Here is a 19,427-nt window from a genome sequence, read left to right on the forward strand (position 1 = left end):
CACGGCTGTGCTCATTTCCTGAAAGGGAGAGTAACACAGAACAGCCCCGGCCTTAGAATCAGCCCCAACCTCTCAAGCTGCTAACTAGTTGGGAAAGTAACCACCTTTCTGAACTTCCTTTTTCTCATCTGTTGAATGGGGAAGCTAAAACCCCAGATGATGGTGTGCATCATGGGGAGACAAAAGTTGGAGAGGAGCCAAGGGTAGAACTGGGCCTCCACAGGCACAGTGTCCCACCACATCCTCACATTATCTGGTAAAAGAATGTTCCAAAGTCCCAAAACCCGGGTCAGGAAACTAAGACAGATTTTTGAAATCATGCACAAGAGTGAATGAGAGAAAATACAGGGCAGTTTCAGGACAGTAGGAAGCTACAAATTCCCCTTCCCCAGTGCGACACTGGTGAGCAATAGTTTGGGATGTCGTTTAGAATAAGTCTCATTTCATTCCAAAAGATGGCACATATCCTTCCAGTTAACAGTGTGGTCAAAGAGAATCAAATTGTAGTCCTAAAATATGCTAATAAAAAAGGAATTTATTTTTGTTCTTTGAAAAACTTAAAACACATGAATGACAAAATATGGTTTGTTAGCTGTCAGTAACAAGGCAAGAAAGGACTCCATACTCCATTCTACAGAGGGGGCTTGCAAGGGCATGATCAAAAGCTTCTGACAATTTATACTGTGATAAAGGCTGGTTGTCAAAAAAGCCCGTGTGTTTCTTGTCACCCGGCTGGGTAAGAGCACCTCTTGAAATCTTTGGCAAAGACTTTTTGTGGCTCTCTCTCTTCCTCTCAGTTCTGGTCACAGTTCTACTCCAATTAAAACTCTGAGGGACTGAGATGTAAAATTCCCATACAATCTTCCATCTACACACTATTCTCAGTCCTGTCTCACCATGCCCCTGCAGCAAACCCACATACCCAGAATGTTATACCACTCAGTCCAACGTGTAAAGTTGAGGGGAAAGGGCCACAAGAAGAATATCAAAAGCTGCAAAAAATATACTTCTTTTTTCCATCCACAGTGGAATGTACTTTGGTATCTACTTACAGAGAAAAGTAACTGGCACAGTTCCAACACACACTCACAGGTCTTCCCAGAGTCCAGGGCTTGATTTTTCACAGTTGCTGAGGGAATGTTGTCAGAATTATTTCAACCTGGTTTAGGGTTATGGCCATCATAAAATACAATCGTTGGTAACTTACAAACACCATTAATAAAAGATGACCGCCCTGGTCAGTGTGCTCAATGGTTAGCGTGCTGGCCCACACACCAAAGGACCATGGATTCAATTTCCAGTCAAGTGCACATACCTGGGTTGCAGGTTTGATTCCTGGCCCTGGTTGGGGTGTGTGTGGGAGGCAGCTAATCGATGTCCCTCTCACGTCGATGTTTCTCTTTCTCTATCTCTATTTCCCCCGCTTCCACTCTCTCTAAAAAATCAATGGAAAAAATATCAAGTGAAGATTAACAACAAAAAAATTAAAAAAAAACACACAAACAATGCATATAATCAAAATATACACACAAAAAATTAAAAATAAATTAAAGATGGCCAGCTCATACATTCCAACAATAGGTTTCAACATTCAGTGGCTGACGGGATGGAAGATCTGCCTGCCCTTGAGGACCAGAGCACCTCTGAGGCCCCTTAGGTTAAAAAGGGCATTTAACACAAAGGGAGTCTCTGATGATTCGTGAAGTGCATTCTGAAGTCATCAAGAATGGAGGCTGCAGTCTGCTGTGCTTGGGGGTCTGCCTCATTGTGCTCCTGGATGTCACACAAAAGCTGCAATCCTCCTTCTTCAACTAACATTTTGCAGTATTTGCTGGCTGGAAGAAAATTAAGCAAAAAACTTGATGGACAATTTGGTATTTTAAAGATTTCCAAGTCACCGCATTCACCTTTTTGAAGCAAGGGTACAAAGTTTTAAGCCCTCTGACAGAAGAAGTAATCTAAAATAAGTCAGTTCAAAAGAACAGTCAATTCAAACTCAAATAATGCTTGGCTTGTGTACTGACCAAACAGATGAGTATTTTAATATGTTTACTTCCAGGCAACTCCATGATTCACATATCTCTAACCTTAGCAAAAAGGGTGAAGAACAAGAACATCTTTTATTACAAGATTAATACAGATTTCAGGTTCAGGCAATATGATGAATTAGATAAGCTGAAGACACCAGATGCTGGATAAAATATAACTGAGAAATATTTAGATGCAAAGTTGAATGTACAAAGTAAAGATAATGTCCAGAAGCCAGATATATAGAGAGGAAAACACCTAACGTACATAACCTAACCTGCAGCTATTCCGGAGCAGGACGGGACTGTCAGTTTCAGTAATACAGAAACTTAGATTCTAATTTAGGGAGTTAGACACAAAATCAGTTCATAAAGTTGGTCCCTCAAAGGACTAGAAAAGACAAGGAGTAAGACAATTGAAATACCTTTTCACTGGGCTATGAGCCAAGCAATTTTTAAAATACTTTTACCACACGTGCATTTTCCCCTAGTTTGACTATATGTTTATATATTGTACATATATACATATACATACATATGTCATTATTCATATGTACATATATACACACATACTTTAGATTTTCAGATGACTCATCTCTTACTCATTCACTTCAATTGTATTATATCCATAAACTGAAGAAAATTGACATCTGTACCTTAAGTCTTTCCATCTAAGAATAAAGTATGCCTCATTAATTATTTCAGGCTTTTTAAGTTACCTCTTGGTTTTTTGAGTATTAAATTACAGCCTATTTTTCTTTTATAATAAAAGCCAAAAATTTTACAATTATCTTTATTTAGCAAAAGACATAAGCTAAAAATTCTCAAAGGGGAACTTAAAACAGCAAAACATTAATCTAGCTGGGAAACAACAATTGACCCACCCAGCCTCCCACAAATCAGCAGATCTTTGTGTCACTAGAGAGTCTTCATGATAAACTGTTGAGTAAAAAGAGCAAACTATACAATAGAATGCACAGAATTGGCCCATTTTATCTAAAAATATCACATTTATATATAGTACATACTAACTATAGTATGTATATAGAAAAGCATCTAGAATAATAGAGCTATCAATTTTTAAAAAATTTTTTATGAGTTTGAGTCAAACTGGCAACATTTACCAGAGAGCAAGATCTCAAATGCTCCCTATAGCTATCAAGTTATTCTTTGTGCTTGCCTGTGGGAAATAGGCACGTTCTATATTACTTGATACTCACCCCAAATATAATTTTGTTCCATTTTTAAAACTAATAAACTTTTCATTTTCTTTGTAGAAGGAGTTAAATGAAGGACACAGGTGAACAGTTTTTCCAAATTCCATATTGAACTTAATCATTATACTGAACAATAGCTGCAAAACTACTGCTCTGAATACATACGGTTTTTACTGCAGACATGATACATAGCCCATAGTGCCCAGAGCTGAACCTCTGGTTGCAAGAAGTTGCCAAGGAGAGGAAAAAATGCCTTGAAGGATCTAAAAAGGCACAAAGAAGATGTTCATTCAGAACTGAGGCCAACATCAGGGATATAAGAATAATTTTCAGCATTTCCCCACAGAGACAATTCCTCCCTGAGACAGATGTATGACTGAAAATATAATGGGAGCTCGCATTTAAGAAACTGCATTTTTAAGGAGGACCTATGTAATACTTTCAACAATAAAAATTAAAACATAAAAGAAATTGCATTTTTGGCCCTGGTTGGGTAGCTCAATTGGTTACAATGTCATTCCGATACACTACAGTTGTGGGTTCGATCCCTGGTCAGGGCACATACAAAAACCACCCAATGAATGCATAAATAAATGGAATAAAATCAATATGTGTCTGTGTCTGTCTGCCTGTCTCTCTCCTCTCTCCTTTCCCTTCCAAACTCAATAGGATAAAAACTTAAAAAATAAAAAAGAAATTGTATTCTGTTAAACACTCTATGCATTCAATATCTCGTTTCATCCTTTACCCTTGCACACTGTCAACCTCATTTTACAGATGAGGAAAAGTGAGTCTAAGAAATTTTCTAAAAGTGATTTCCCAATATCACAAAGAAATTGGCTATTTAACTCTATTTTATCACTGCGCCATGGCCTCTACATAGTGAGTCGACTGAGGACAAGCTTTAAGAAGAGCATTACATCATCATGAAATTACCTGTAGGTCACCAATGCTGTCATCTTACAACTTGAACTTGGCCAATTCTGGACAGTTACATACTATACAAAAAGAGAAGCAAGGATTCAAGTATTCCATCATTTTTAAAAGGTCATAATAGGCTGTTTCATTTGTAATTACATATATATTTAAAACAATCACAATTTTCAAATTACAGGCATAACTTACCCAAATTTAGGTACACTTTCTTGCCAAAATATCAATTAGGTAAACCATTAGATATGTAGAATATGAACAAAGTCATGTGGAAAACAATGCCATAAAAAGGGGCTTCTGTTTAAAGATGGAGACCTGAGCATGCACCCACTCCTTCCCTCAATCCTGTGTACAGAATACTAATGCTTTAAAATAAAAGGTAAACACACAAAGAACCAAGCAGAAGGAGAAGGATAACTGGTTCCACAGATCCAGCACTGGGGAAGGTTAAAAAACAACGCAACTTGAACAGAAATCCTGAAGAGATTTAAAAATTTGGCACCCCAAGAATTTCAGGAAGTAAGATTAGAGGTGGGGTTAAAAATAAGAGATTGGTTAAAAGGTACCGAAGAATCAAGACTCCCAGATCTCCTCCTTCATCCTCCTGTACTACGCAACCCATGAACATTTAAGGGTGGCATTACCATGCTAAAAACAGAGGCTGAAGTGATAATGCTATCCTATCCTATATAATAAAAGGCTAATATGCAAATAGACCAAACGGCAGAACTGAACCAGTTGCTATGATGTGCGCTGACCACCAGGGCGCGTGCGCGAGGAACATGGCAAGTGACAGCCGAGGCAGGATGATGGAGCAGGTGAGCGGGGGCGCCACACCAAGGCAGGGCACTGGTCACTGATTAGAGCGAGCCTCTGGAGGCTACTGAAAATTCTTTGCTCCCACGTGCTGCGGTCCCACCTGGCACCCATACCCACTGCCAGCACCGGCCCCACTCGCACCCACAGCCAGCGCTGGAGCCACCGCTTGCACCCACTACTGGCACCTGGCGCCGGTCCCGATCGCTTGGTGCCGTCAGCGGGTGCAAGTGGTGGCTGCTGGCCCCAATTGCCCTGAGAGCTTCTCTACTTCCCCCTGCTCCTGAGGGGTGATTGGGGCAGCAGCCGCTGCTCATACCCACTGACCCACTGACGGCGCCAGCCCCACTCGCACCTGCTGCTGGTGCTGGCCCCAATCACTCTGCATTATCAGCTGGTGTGAGCAGGGCCAGCGCTGTCAGCGGGTGGGAGCAGCAGTGGCGGGAACAGGGCTGCTGGCAGACAGGGGACGGGGGTCGGCGGGAGGGGCCAGGCAGGGGTGTGGAGGATGGGCCGAGACCCGCCCCTGTGCCCACCGCAGCCTCGCAGCCCACAGTTCCTTTCAAGGTGAATGAATTCGTGCACTGGGCCCCTCATCTAAATATAAAATACTGAGACTCCCCTGTCCTCAACTCTCTTCCTCTAGTGGGCTTCAGACTGTTGGCAGTCAAGCTTACAGTTTTCAATGAGGAGAATAAAAGATTCTTCTTCGGATAAATCCCAACCAGTTCAGGACAAAAGATCTAATGACACTGACACTGAGGCACAATTAATCCAGATCACTCTATAAAGCCCGCAGTTGACAAGTTCTATTCATCAGCACACAGCTTCCTGAACACTCTGAGGTATGAATGGACAGCTGAGGATTGTCATACACTAAGAAAATCTGTAACATCAAGGAACAGAAATAGGAAAAAAGACCAACTTGAAGGAAACAGAGACCTTGGAAGAAGATAAAATCTTTTTTAAAAAATATATTTTATTGATTTTTTACACAGAGGAAGGGAGAGGGATAGAGTTAGAAACATCAATGAGAGAGAAACATCGATCAGCTGCCTCCCGCATACCCCCTCCTCCATACCCCCGCAACCAAGTTACTAGTACATGCCCTTGACTGGAATGGAACCCGGGACCCTTCAGTCTGCAGGCTGAAGCTCTATCCTAGGGGTGGGCAAACTTTTTGACTCGAGGGCCACAATGAGTTCTTAAACAGGACTGGAGGGCTGGAACAAAAGCATGGATGGGGTGTTTGTGTGAACTAATATAAATTCAAAGTAAACATCATTACATAAAAGGGTACGGTCTTTTTTTTTTTTTAGTTCATTTCAAATGGGCCGGATCTGGCCCGCAGGCCGTAGTTTGCCCACGGCTGCTCTATCCACTGAGCCAAACAGAGCCAAACCGGTCAGGGCAGAAGATAAAATCTTAAAACCACTAAACTATCAGTAATACCTTTAAAGAGATAATAGGGGTTCTTTGGAAATTTAAATTACAATAGCAAAAATGCAAAATCCAATAGAAGCTGAAATAGATTTTTTTAAATGATAAATAGGGTGATAAGAAAAGATGAATCTGTCAGGATCAACATTTCCTGCCCATCCAGGCCCCCCCCCCCGCCCCCCCCAAAAAAAAAATGAGGAGAGAGGGATGGTAGGAAGGAAAGAAGGGAGGAAGAAATTCCCTAGAACTGAAGGAGAGCGGGATCGGGAAAGAAAGGAAGAAATTTCCCAGAACTGAAAGAAATGAGCTCAGGACCCCTAACTGGCCAAACATTACAGATGAAAATATACCCACACCAAGGGAACACCTCTGTGATTTCCAAACACTGAGAACAAAAATCTTAGAGCTTTCAAAGTTAAAGATAAAAGGTCAATGACTTAAAAATTCCAAAGGGAAACTATTTCAAAACTAAAATTCTATACTCAGAATAAGGTCTCAAATTTTCTATTTCATGCATCTCTTCTTAAGAAGCTACTGGAGGGCCAAAACCGGTTTGGCTCAGTGGATAGAGCATCGGCCTGCGGACTGAAGGGTCCCGGGTTCGATTCTGGTCAAGGGCATGTACCTGAGTTGCGGGCACATCCCCAGTAGGGGATGTGCAGGAGGCGGCTGATGGATGTTTCTCTTTCATCGATGTTTCTGACTCTCTGTCTCTCTCCCTTCCTCTCTGTAGAAAATCAATAAAATATATTAAAAAAAAAAAAAAAAAAAGAAGCTACTGGAGGATGTGGTCCAACAGAATGAGGGAGTACACCAAAATACAGGCAGGCAGGCAATCCAGGAAACAGGAAATCCAATACTAGAGAGACCAAAGAATTTCTAGAAGGATAGTAAAGAAATATCCTGGTTGACAATAATATAGCAGATATAAAAAACAAATGAACAAATAAAAAACAGACCAGATGACAGACACAGAGGCTCTGGGCAAGAAGTGTCTGAGAAGATGAAGTGGATGGAATATATCTGAATGTACAAAAGGAGATTTGTACTTGTGGGAATATAAGGAAGGATGTGCATAGGGACAGTGAGAAAAAGAAACTTCATTTTATAGAATGGGAAAATGAACTGATAGAGAATGCCTAAATTTGCAAAGTCAAGAAGGAGCAATATATCATTTAGAGATAGGAGGTAAATACCAAAAGAAATAGCTTTAAAAAGAGCTGAATGTGAGAGTTAGAATTAGCTATATACAATGCTTGCATGTAACTTTTTTATAAAAGGAAAAATGCAACAAAATGTTAGTAGAGATTAGCTTTGTAGGGTAGGGTATGCATGATTTATAATATTTTCTTTATACTTTCCCGTGTTTCTCACTTTCTACAATGAATACATGTTTCTAAAACTCTTGTATCTGGAAAAACAGGTTTTTTCTAAAAGATTATGCAGGGCTTTGTAGAGGAATGGCTCTTGTACCAGATCTTGGAGAAGAGTAGTCCTCTGAAGGTCATAGGACACCCAGGGCTGTTTGTCAGATGCCAGGTGGGCTATGACGCCTGCAGCGAAGTAGCTGACTTCCATTGCTGTGCTATGGAGCAAGACGCTGATATGCTTCACCACATCTTTGGTCACCAGCTCGGAAGAGAATTCTCTGACTTCAGCTACATTGTTCTACAGGTCACATGGAGCAGACAATATCAGAGACAGGAAAGGAGGACAGAATCAGGAACTGGCTACTCTCCCTCTCCTAGTGCTCAGATCAAATACATTGGCAACACTTAGTTCCATCCTGCTCCCTCTCAATGTAGCCTAATACCCACAATCCCACCCCCTGATGAGGATGATCAGCAATAACAATTGAGTAAGCACTTACTATGTGCCAGGCACTGAACTAGATAAACAAAAATGTCTTGCCGAAACCAGTTTGGCTCAGTGGATAGAGCGTCGGCCTGCGGACTGAAAGGTCCCAGGTTCGATTCCGGTCAGGGGCATGTACCTGGGTTGCGGGCATATCCCCAGTAGGAGATGTGCAGGAGGCAGCTGATCGATGTTTCTCTCTCATCGATGTTTCTAACTCTCTATCTCTCTCCCTTCCTCTCTGTAAAAAATCAATAAAATATATTTAAAAAAAAAATGTCTTTTTATCTACCTTGTCATAACGTAGAAATCTGACATTCAGTAAGACTAACTTGGCTGGTTAACACCAACACCTGGTTGAACTAGAATATAAATCCAGGCCTGACTCAAATACTAAACATTCCTAGGGGTCTACTATATGTTTTATTAGCTTGAAATCCAACAGTAATAATAAAAGGCAGGTAGTTCTTTATTTTATATATCGTATTCATTTTCTATGCTGTGTAACAAATTGCCACAAACTCAGTGGCTTAAAACAACACACATTTTTCTCTCAGTTTCTGTGGGTCATGAGCCCAGGCATGGCTTGGCTGGGTCCTCTACTCTTGAGGTCTCACAAGGCTGCCATCCAAGTGTCAGTTGGGCAGCATTCGCATCTAGCCCTCGCTGCACCACCAGATGACTGCAGCTACGAGTAACTCCATATGAGACCTCCCGACAATACAGCTGAACTGAGTTCAAACTGTTGACCCACAGATTCATAAGTAAATAAAATGGCTGTTGTTTTTAAGCTGTAGTCTGCTCAAAGCAATAGATGAATGATATACAATGGTATTTAGATGAAACAAGTTAATGCATGTCAATGCTTACAAAAGTGCCTAGCATATAGTAGGTACGACATAAATGTTAGAGTTCTGATTTCTTAAGTAATTAGAATCAACTCAAAACAAAACCTTACCAAAAGTCCAAGTACTTTGCTTTGTATTGATGATCCTGAAAAAGTCTGTTAAAAGAATATATAGTTACTTTATCATGAAGAAAAGAACTTTACATATAAATTCAGTCTTAAATTACTACCTCCAAAACTTGAATGAAGATTGCCAATCCTTGATTTTCCATAAAGTGCTTGCAGGCAACTGGAGACTCATCTGTAAGATTCCAAAGTGCTTTCAAAGCAAACAAGAGGGTGACATCATCTAAATTCTCAGTAGTCTTTTGTTTTACTATTGCTAGAAGTTCCTACAAACAAAGAAACAGGGATTGAGATGCCCTAATGACTAACTCAATCCCATTAAAAGAAAAGCCACAGTTAAGAAAAGCTATAGAATCAAATCAAATCAAATAACAAGTTCTACTACTTAAAAGCTTTGTGATCCATTTTTCCCTATAAAATGAATATACCTATCTCCTAGGGTTTTTATGAGGATTAAATGAAAAAGAAAAAATTGAAGTTTAATGAGCACTTCATCTAGTTCTTGGTGCTTGTTAATAAATCTATAGTCAAGTATGTATTAGCTTTCCATTATTCATTTATTGAGAATGTCTAGTCGTCACCTTCTGGAAGTCAGACATATATTCAGATAAGAGAGACAAATCAAAACAACGGTTTTTCTCAACTACATAAAATAAATTTAAATTTTGGTAAATGCTCTGAAGGAAATACATTAAAGAATTTACTTAGAGCCCTAGCTGGTTTGGCTCAATGGATAGAGCATCAGCCTGCATACTAAAGGGTTCAATTCTAGTCAAGGGCACATGCCCAAATTGTGGGCTCAATCCCCAGTAGGGGACATGCAGGAGGCAGCCGATGAATGATTCTCTGTCATCATTGATGTTTCTGTCTCTCTCCCTCTCCCTTCCTCTCTGAAATCAATAAAATAATAATTTTTTTAAAAAAGAATTTACTTCGAAAACATGGGAGAAAGGAGCCTCCATACTGAGAAGGGTTAGCTAGCTAGCTTAATTAGGCAGACAGGAAGAGGGGGTCCAGGAAGGACAGAGGTATCTTTGGCCTGAGCAATTAAAACAACCCCAGGTAGAGCAAAAGCAGCCCTGATCTAAAAAGGAGACATATATAAAACTTTAGACAATAAATTTAAAAAAAAGAGAAAAGCCTAAGGAAGTAGAGGACTAATTCAGACTAAGAACTATGTCTTGAATCCTTTTCTCTTTGCAATTAATAAAAATAAATGTCAAACACACACATACCAAAAAAAAAAGCAGCCCTGACCTGAGTCGCTGGGAGAGCCACAAGGAATAATAAAACATCTCCAGCCAAGACAACCGAGAGCCATAAGGGAAATAAAATTCAACTCCAACAACCTGAACAGGTAAGATAGATATGTGAAGGGCTTTGAGCTCTGAAACTATACTATGTAGCAGAATGACCAAATGAGGAAAGCAAGGGGTTCCTAAATTAAGGAAAGGTCCAATTAGAAAGGGTCAGGTCCAGACAAAAAACTGCTGCCTTTGTAAACCCGGAGACAAAGAGATTCAGCAGATTTCAGATTTTTCCCCATTAGAGAGAGAGAGAGAGAGAGAGAGGAAGCAGGCTTTTCTCCTTTGGGTATTCTCCCTGCCCAGATGGAATTTGTATATGCTTCCAATAAACATTTGCATTTTTATTAAAAAATCTTAGTCCGAGAGTTTATTCTTCAAACTTCATGAGGACAAGGACCCACAAAAGAATCTGCACCCTCAACCCCACGTTTCAAAACCAAGGTAATATATCAACTGAGACAAAAGAAAAAGAGGTTGCCAACCAGGAAAGGAATGGGAACACAGAGAAGAGATGGGGGGAGAGCCTATGCCAGGCAAAGAAAAAGGGTGCTGTTCCAGGCCACTGAACAGTCAGTATGGCTAGAGGGTAAAACTAACATAACCATTATGTCCCTAATAGTTTGAAAGAAACCATTGGCTCTCATTAACAGATATTCCAACATACCATTTCAGTTCAGAACATTTCTGGACATAGTTAAGCTGGTATTTATGCTTTCTTTCAAGCATATTAGAATATCATGTGAGAGGAAAAAGACAGCCATTGTCAAGTAACCAGTAAATGAAAAATACATAAAATATAACAGCACGAAACAAATCAGAATATCTGTTTTCAGAAGGAATGAGGTGATCTCAAATATTTTACCCAACTAAGATAGAATATATAAAGAGAGTTCATTGCAAAAATAAAGCTGTGAGAGCCAAGATAATATAAGCAAGGCACACAACACTGGTAGCCATCACCTAGACCAGGGGTCCTCAAACTACGGCCCGCGGGCCACATGCAAATACAAGTATTGTATTTGTTCTCGTTTTGTTTTTTTACTTCAAAATAAGATATGTGGGGGGAGAACTAAGATGGCGGCATAGGTAAACACCAGAGAATGCTGCCTCGCACAATCACTTCACAAATACAACTAAAAGATGGAACGGACATCACCCAGAACCACAGGAAAGCTGGCTGCGGGGAAATTCTTCAACTAGAAGGAAAGAGAACAGCATACCTCAACTCAGAGGAGGCGAAGTGCGGAAAATACAAAGGTGCGGAGGTGTGCGCGGAGCGGGCTGGTGGCTGAGGGCGCGGTTGTCGGTTTCAATCCGGAGGGAGGCTCAGGCCCTGAGCTCCAGTTCTGGGCGAGTCTCTAGGGACCCAGACTCAAACAGGAGAAGCGGGACTGTCTGGCATAGGTCGGAACGAGGGCAGCTTTCTCTCCAAGGTTTGCAGCGGTTGCTGGGACTCTGTGAGGCAGAGCCCCCGGGATGGGACTGAGAGCAGCCATAACTGCTCCCCCCACCCGCCCTGTTGATCCCGTGCGACCTGCTACCGGGGTCCAACCCCAGCAGGTCCAGGGGTCCCCAAAGGTGCGGACGGAGTCGGCGAAGAAGGAATGACACGGAGACAGCGTTCAGTTGATCAGCAGCCTAGCCAGGATCTCCAGCAAAGTTCTGGTCTGGATCTCCAGCGAAGTTCTGTTTAGGATCTCCAGCCAGGTTCTGTAGCCATGTTCCCTCGCTAGGTTCTCCAGCCAGGTTCTGTCCAGGTTCTCCAGCCAGGTTCAGTCACCAGGTTCTAGTCAGGTTCTCTTGCTAATTTCTGTAGTCAGGTTCAGTCCAGGATCTTTTGCCATGTTCTCTCGCTAGGTTCTGTCTCTAGGTTCTGAGGCCAGTTTCTGTCCAGGATCTTTTGCCATGTTCTCTCCAGCGAAGTTCTTCTGCCTCTAGAGAACGTTCTGTGCCAATTTCTGTCTCTCTCTCTCTCTCTCCTAAGTTCTGTCTTGCTGTCTTATTACATCTGTATTTATACCAGTTGATTCAATCCTATCAATCTCTATTACAAAGGTTAGGGCGTTTCTTATCTCCATTCCAGGGAGTAAAGATTATGTAGCTTAAGCATGATTGTTCGTAGTTAAAGTGATTAATTACCCACCTGGCACTTAGTTAAGAGGTTTTATTCCCTCCCTAACTTCAGGGGAAAATCCCTACCTGGGGAAACAACCTTTCTCAGAGAGGTAACCTTGGTTAAAACACATAGTGCCTAGAAGGTGAGCAAACATATTAAGAACAGTATGCCATATATGCCAGGTCCCTTGAAACAGCAAGCATGGACCGGCTCCCGGCAACCTGCCCCACCCCGCCCAAGCCCTGCACAGAGCCATTTGCCGGATAGCCTCAGGCAAAGGCTAGATTAGCACCTCCCCAGAGGACAGAAGTTTTCCCACTGCAGGCACAGCTGACTCTCACAGCCAGTTGGCCTGGAGGTCAAATCCGCCCAGTATTAACTACAACAATCAAGGTTTAACTACAACAAGACTGCGCACAAAGACCACTAGGGGGTGCACCAAGAAAGCATAAAAAATGCGGAGACAAAGAAACAGGACAAAATTGTCAATGGAAGATATAGAGTTCAGAACCACACTTTTAAGGTCTCTCAAGAACTGTCTAGAAGCCGCCGATAAACTTAATGAGATCTACAAGAAATCTAATGACACCCTCGATGTTATGATAAAGAACCAACTAGAAATTAAGCATACACGGACTGAAATAAAGAATACTATACAGACTCCCAACAGCAGACCAGAGGAGCCCAAGAATCAAGTCAAAGATTTGAAATGCGAAGAAGCAAAAAACACCCAACCGGAAAAGCAAAATGAAAAAAGAATCCGAAAATACGAAGATAGTGTAAGGAAACTCTGGGACAGCTTCAAGCGTACCAACATCAGAATTATAGGGGTGCCAGAAGATGAGAGAGAGCAAGATATTGAAAACCTATTTGAAGAAATAATGACAGAAAACTTCCCCTACCAGGTGAAAGAAATAGACATACAAGTCCAGGAAGCGCAGAGAACCCCAAACAAAAGGAATCCAAAGAGGACCACACCAAGACACATCATAATTAAAATGCCAAGAGCAAAAGACAAAGAGAGAATCTTAAAAGCAGCAAGAGAAAGAAACTCAGTTACCTACAAGGGAATACCCATACGACTGTCAGCTGATTTTTCAACAGAAACTTTGCAGGCCAGAAGGGAGTGGCAAGAAATATTCAAAGTGATGAATGCCAAGAACCTACAACCAAGATTACTTTATCCAACAAAGCTATCATTCAGAAGTGAAGGTTAGATAAAGAGCTTCACAGATAAGGAAAAGCTAAAGGAGTTCATCACCACCAAACCAGTATTATATGAAATGCTGAAAGGTAAAGAAGAGGAGGAAGAAGAAAAAGGTAAAGAAACAAATTATGAACAACAAATATGCATCTATCAACAAGTGAATCTAAGAATCAAGTGAATAAATAATCTGATGAACAGAATGAACTGTTGATTATAATAGAATCAGGGACATAGAAAGGGAATGGACTGACTATTCTTGGGGGGGAAAGGAGTGTGGGAGATGCGGGAAGAGACTGGACAAAAATCGAGCACCTATGGATGAGGACAGTGGGTGGGGAGTGAGGGTGGAGGGTGGGGTGGGAACTGGGTGGAGGGGAGCTATGGGGGGGAAAAAAGAGGAACAAATGTAATAATCTGAACAATAAAGATTTAATAATTAAAAAAAAGAAAATATGGAAAAAAGAAAAAAAATAAGATATGTGCAGTGTGCATAGGAATTTGTTCATAGTTTTTTTTTAAAACTATAGTCTGGCCCTTCAACGGTCTGAGGGACAGTGAACTGGCCCCCTGTTTAAAAAGTCTGAGGACCCCTGACCTAGACAGTCAATAGAGTGAAGGGTAGCAAGACAAGGGAGGGAGCAGGGGACGTGAGGCTGACCCTGAAAGTAACGACTGTGGCCAAGCCTAAGGTTAGATGTTTTACATATTTTACCTTAATGATACTCAGAAATACAGTCTCACTCCTATGACAGACGCCTGTTTTTCAGATGAAACGAGCTTTCAGATGAAGAATCTGAGGCACAAAGATAAGTGGTTTATCTAAGCTCTTCTGGCTTGTGGCTGAAAATCTGGTTTGTTCTCTTCTAAAGCCGGAACAACCTAAAACTATTTCTCCAAGAACTACAGTGCTATTCTTTCCTCTGTGTCACTTTCCGTACTTGCTCCCTATCTATATCCATAGCTTTATTTCTCCATCTCTACCTCTATTCCTGTTATCATTCCCAACAACTTCAATGTTCCTCCATCACATCATCTTGGCAAAACTCCTACCTTGGTTAAATCCTACTTCATGCCCCATCCCCAAAATTCTGAATACTGAAAAAGATGTGCTTGAGCCTCACTTTCATTATCTCACAAAAAATTTCAAAAGGGTATTTCATTGTCCCTGGCAATCCTACTATATTTCTCAATGAGTTTTCTCTAAAGACTACTATTTCATAATTCTCTCTCCTCAAACTGTAATCACTATCTCTTTACTTTTCTCACTTGATCACTTTATCTAATTTTTCTTTTTTTTTCCTTTTTTTTTTTTTTACTGTGTTTTCCTAATTTAATTTTTCAAAATCTGATGGCAACTGTTGCTTGCTCTTGTGTTTTAGTGAATGACTTTTTGTTTCCTTGTGTAAAATCCCATTAGATATGGAGATAACAGCTTCATAAACAGAGCAAGTGCTGGGGGGTTTTCAAGGATGAGTCAGAGCTGGTCTGTGAAGATGATTCAGGCATTTTCCTATCCACTCACCCACCCATCCATCCATCCATCCATCCACCCATCCACTCACCCACCCATCCATCCATCCACCCACCCATCCACCCATCCACCCATCCACCCATCCACCCATCCACTCACCCACCCATCCCCACTTTATCTAATTTTTCACTGAGAACTATAACTATTCTTCCTAAAAACACCTACCAACCTACTTGTACTTGCATTGATGTAATCTGTCATCCTTTCTGCTCCAATCTAAAGCCAAGAGGTTTACTTCTGCTCTATATACAATTCCTATACACACACAAAGATTTGACACCAAAATTATTTCCTTCTATCTTGCCTATGCTATTTTTCCCTCTTTTCAGAAATAGTCCTATGATCATAAAATACAAATATCACATGATCTCACTTATATATGTAATCTAACGAACAAAATAAATTGACAAACAAAATACATCCAGAGACATGGAAGCATGCAGCAGACTGACGATTCTCAGAAAGAAGGGGGGGGGGATTAATCAAAGAACGTATATGTATATATGCATTACCCATGGACACAGACAATAATGAGGTGAAGGCCTGGGGAGGGGGCGGAGCTGGGGAGGAGAGGGCCAATGGGGGGAAAAAATACTTTCAACAATAAAGAGAATTTTTTTTCTTATATTTTATTGATTTTAGAGAGGAAGGGAGAGGGAGAGAGAGAGATAGAAACATCAATGATGAGAGAGAATCATTGATTGGCTGCCTCCTGCACGCCGCCCCCTGGGGATCGAGCCCACAACCCAGGCATATGCCCTTGGCTGGAATCGAACCTGGGACCCTTCAGTCCCCAAGCCGACACTCTATCCACTGAGCCAAACCAGCTAGGGCTAAAGAGAATTTTTTTAAAAAAAACAAAACTATATATTTGAAAAAAGCCAATAACCCAGAATATAAGGCTATGAATAGACAGTTCTCAGGATATAAAATTCTTAAATTAAAAAAAAAAAAAGGTTCAAGCCTCATCTTAAAATAAGTGCAAAATAAAACAATGTATATTTTTATGTAAATAATGTTAGCATAATGAGCAAACTCTTAAATTACTGATTTATTAAAATTGTGATATAAGTTTGTGGGGTTGAGGGTGGAGGTAATTTGTAGAAATATATACAGAAGAGCTAAGTTCTTATTTACCATAGCAGTAGAATCACTAGATAACATCTAAAACTAATCACTCAAGAATTCACAAAAAAAAGTTTTTTTAATTGCAGTTACTAAATAAGCATTTTATTCAGAGATGTGAAGGTAAATACCACAAGAAAAAGCTATAATAGTAATTTCTCCTGAGGAGCAGGTCTTACAGATTTTTCATTTTTTAGGCCTTATAGAATGATCTGATTTTATAAAGTATGTTCATAAATTACTTTCACTGAAAAAAGTGGTAAAAGTGACAAACAACCTACCTTAACTGCCCTGAGGAGCTCGTCTCTAAGTTGTGCAGTTTGCTCACTTGAGAGCTGCAAGCAAACAAAAAGCTGACAGTGAAATATCAGATCTCCATCAAAGCTCCATCACAACTAAGGGGAAAGAGATCTTGCCTTTAGCAATCACATACCTGCAAGGCCAGAATAGAGGTGATGCTCACTGCCATTGTTTGCATCTTGGGGTTTTCATGCTTACAGAGCCATCTCATCACAAATTTGGCAGCATCAAACCTGAAAAGCAGTAATTTTCTCACAATAAAGTTTGTAAAACTGTATATGAGGAAAGAAACCACTTAACCTACCCCTATAATCCTGTAATAAAAAGTCTCAACTTCTATAGCCTCAGCTATGAAAACCAAGAGCATTTAGCAAAAAGAGATCAGAAGAAGACAGCATGCAAATAAGAATGTGAGCAAAATGCACAGGATTCAAAGAAAGATGAGCAGATTTAAGAAAGATTTATTGTACCCTAGTCAGTTTGGCTCAGTAGATAGAGCATTGGCCTGCGGACTGACCAGGTTTGATTCTGGTCAAGGGCACATGCCCAGGTTGCAGGCTTGATCCCCAGTAGGGAGTATGGAGAAGGCAGCCAATCCATGATTCTCTCTCATCATTGATGTTTCTATCTCTCTCTCCCTCTCCCTTCCTCTCTGAAATAAAAAAAGGAAAGATTTCTTTTCTAGCATTCAGTTTCTACTATGATGAGTCTGAAAAAGAAGTTCCAAGAGAAGTAGTAACTTGTAATCTGAACTGTAGACACAGCAAGCAAATCAGTTAGCTAGAGAGAAGTCACACCTTTTTATAGGGGCAGCCGTTCTTCAGCTCTGATCATTTAGGAGTGTAGTAGACTGAGCTGAGAAAGATCCTCCAAGTTTTCAAGAGAAGGTAGAAACAGAGATTTTTTTTTTTTAATGAGGAGGACCACTTTCCCTATTGTATTTTTAAAAGTCAACTATCATTGCAAGTACACATTTTCAATTAGACTTGTGAATGGATTAGCCTATCCTAGCACCCATAAGCCACAGGCTTTGTTCATGAGAAACTATGCTGTTGGCAGCAACTATTATAAATGTTTTTGAACTCATGAATCTGAGAGATTACAAAGGCTTCAATAGGAATCCCTATGGAGTCTAGGATGAGGATGTTTTACAATTACTATCAATAAAATAATAACAAAAAGAATGAGCAATGTTTAGAACAACCTGTACTTCTTAAGCGAGGCACTGTTTTAAGTTCTTTACAAACATTATATCTAATCCTCATAAGTCATATTTTACAAATGAGAAAACTTAGGCACAGATCATGAAAGGGCTAGAGCTTGAATTAAAGTATGTTTGACTCTCTGGAGCCCAGGTTTTACTACTCTGAAGCTCTGAACTGAAATCACATTTAGGGAAACGACATTTGCAGACAAGGTACTTCCAATCACCTCTGGGGAAGAGGCTCAACAGAGCATTCTCCCCAAACACCGAACCCCAGCCTTAATCAGACCCTCCTTGCTAAGCTAATAACCCAAAAGTCAACAATGCTCAGAGTGACACTGGCCAACACCCCAAAATCAAATGATCAAAATTTATACTTGCCTGTCAAATGGAACATCCACAAGAATCCTGGCATTGGTTAAGGAGAGAAGACAATTCTTTTGCAACTTTAAGGGAATAAAGAAAATTAATTTTGAGTAAATGTGTACTCGATTCTAAGGGTTCTATGCATTTGGAAGGTGCTACCAATGAGCCTTTCTGTGCACCTGGCCCTCTCCAAGTTCTTCATTTAACCTTACCAATAAACTCTATCACATGCACCTTTGCCTAAAGAACAATCCTCCCCCCCTTTCTTGGGGAGGGGGGGTCAGTAAAGTGGCTGCATGTATGTCAGTCCCAATCAATTACCTGAAGCCTAGTGCATCTACTAATTGATAAATGTCTACACCATATCCAATAACTACTAGGATCTATGCTAGAACTTGTACTTTCTACATAAGACTGGTAGGGGTTGAACTGGGCCTTTACAGATAGGAAAAGAAGAAGGCCTCCTGGGAAAGCTACAGAAATAGAGAAATGTAACATGTCTTTGAAAAGCCATGAGGAGGCCAGTATGACAAAAATATAGTGTATGAGGCAGGTCAGAAACCTGAAATGCCAACAGGAACTAGGCAGTAACATAAACAAGTGAAGGAGGTTGAGTGTGAAATAACAGGAGAGTGCTAGGAATAATGACAAACTGGGCGATTCACGCCCTCTTATAAGGGCAGTTGTTACTCAGCCCCAACTGACAACTGCCATGCAGAACTTAAGACTGAATTGAGGCTGGGCAGCGCAACGGCGGTGGCGGCACCTCAGAGCTGGTGGTCAGCTGTCCTGCCGCCATTGCGTCTTCTGCGCAGGGCTTCATAGGATCACATTAACAAAAGCATGATGGAGTTTTTTGAGTCAACGTATTTTATTGTTCTTATTCCTTCATAGTTATTACAATAATTTTCCTCTTATTCTGGCTTTTCATGAAAGAAACATTATATGATGAAGTTCTTGCAAAACAGAAGAGAGAACAAAAGCAATTCCTACCAGAACAGATAAAAAGAA

At 40.7% G+C, this 19,427-nt stretch overlaps 1 protein-coding gene across 1 annotated transcript in view; it reads right to left on the minus strand.

Annotated features, from left to right (window-relative positions):
* Positions 1–1,671: 1,671 nt before the first annotated feature.
* ZYG11A (zyg-11 family member A, cell cycle regulator) overlaps positions 1,672–19,427 on the minus strand; it is a gene marked incomplete at both ends in the record, with an annotated part of 37,906 nt that continues 20,150 nt past the window's right edge. The window contains 9 exons of the mRNA XM_081087144.1: positions 1,672–1,835; positions 3,410–3,507; positions 4,181–4,242; positions 7,907–8,101; positions 9,246–9,290; positions 9,365–9,526; positions 16,828–16,881; positions 16,980–17,079; positions 18,432–18,496. Coding sequence (XP_080943270.1) covers positions 1,672–1,835; positions 3,410–3,507; positions 4,181–4,242; positions 7,907–8,101; positions 9,246–9,290; positions 9,365–9,526; positions 16,828–16,881; positions 16,980–17,079; positions 18,432–18,496 — 945 coding nt within the window. The remainder of the gene's footprint in view (positions 1,836–3,409; positions 3,508–4,180; positions 4,243–7,906; positions 8,102–9,245; positions 9,291–9,364; positions 9,527–16,827; positions 16,882–16,979; positions 17,080–18,431; positions 18,497–19,427) is intronic.

Source organism: Myotis nattereri, assembly GCF_964212035.1.
Source record: "Myotis nattereri genome assembly, chromosome: 3".
NCBI classification, from domain to species: domain Eukaryota; kingdom Metazoa; phylum Chordata; class Mammalia; order Chiroptera; family Vespertilionidae; genus Myotis; species Myotis nattereri.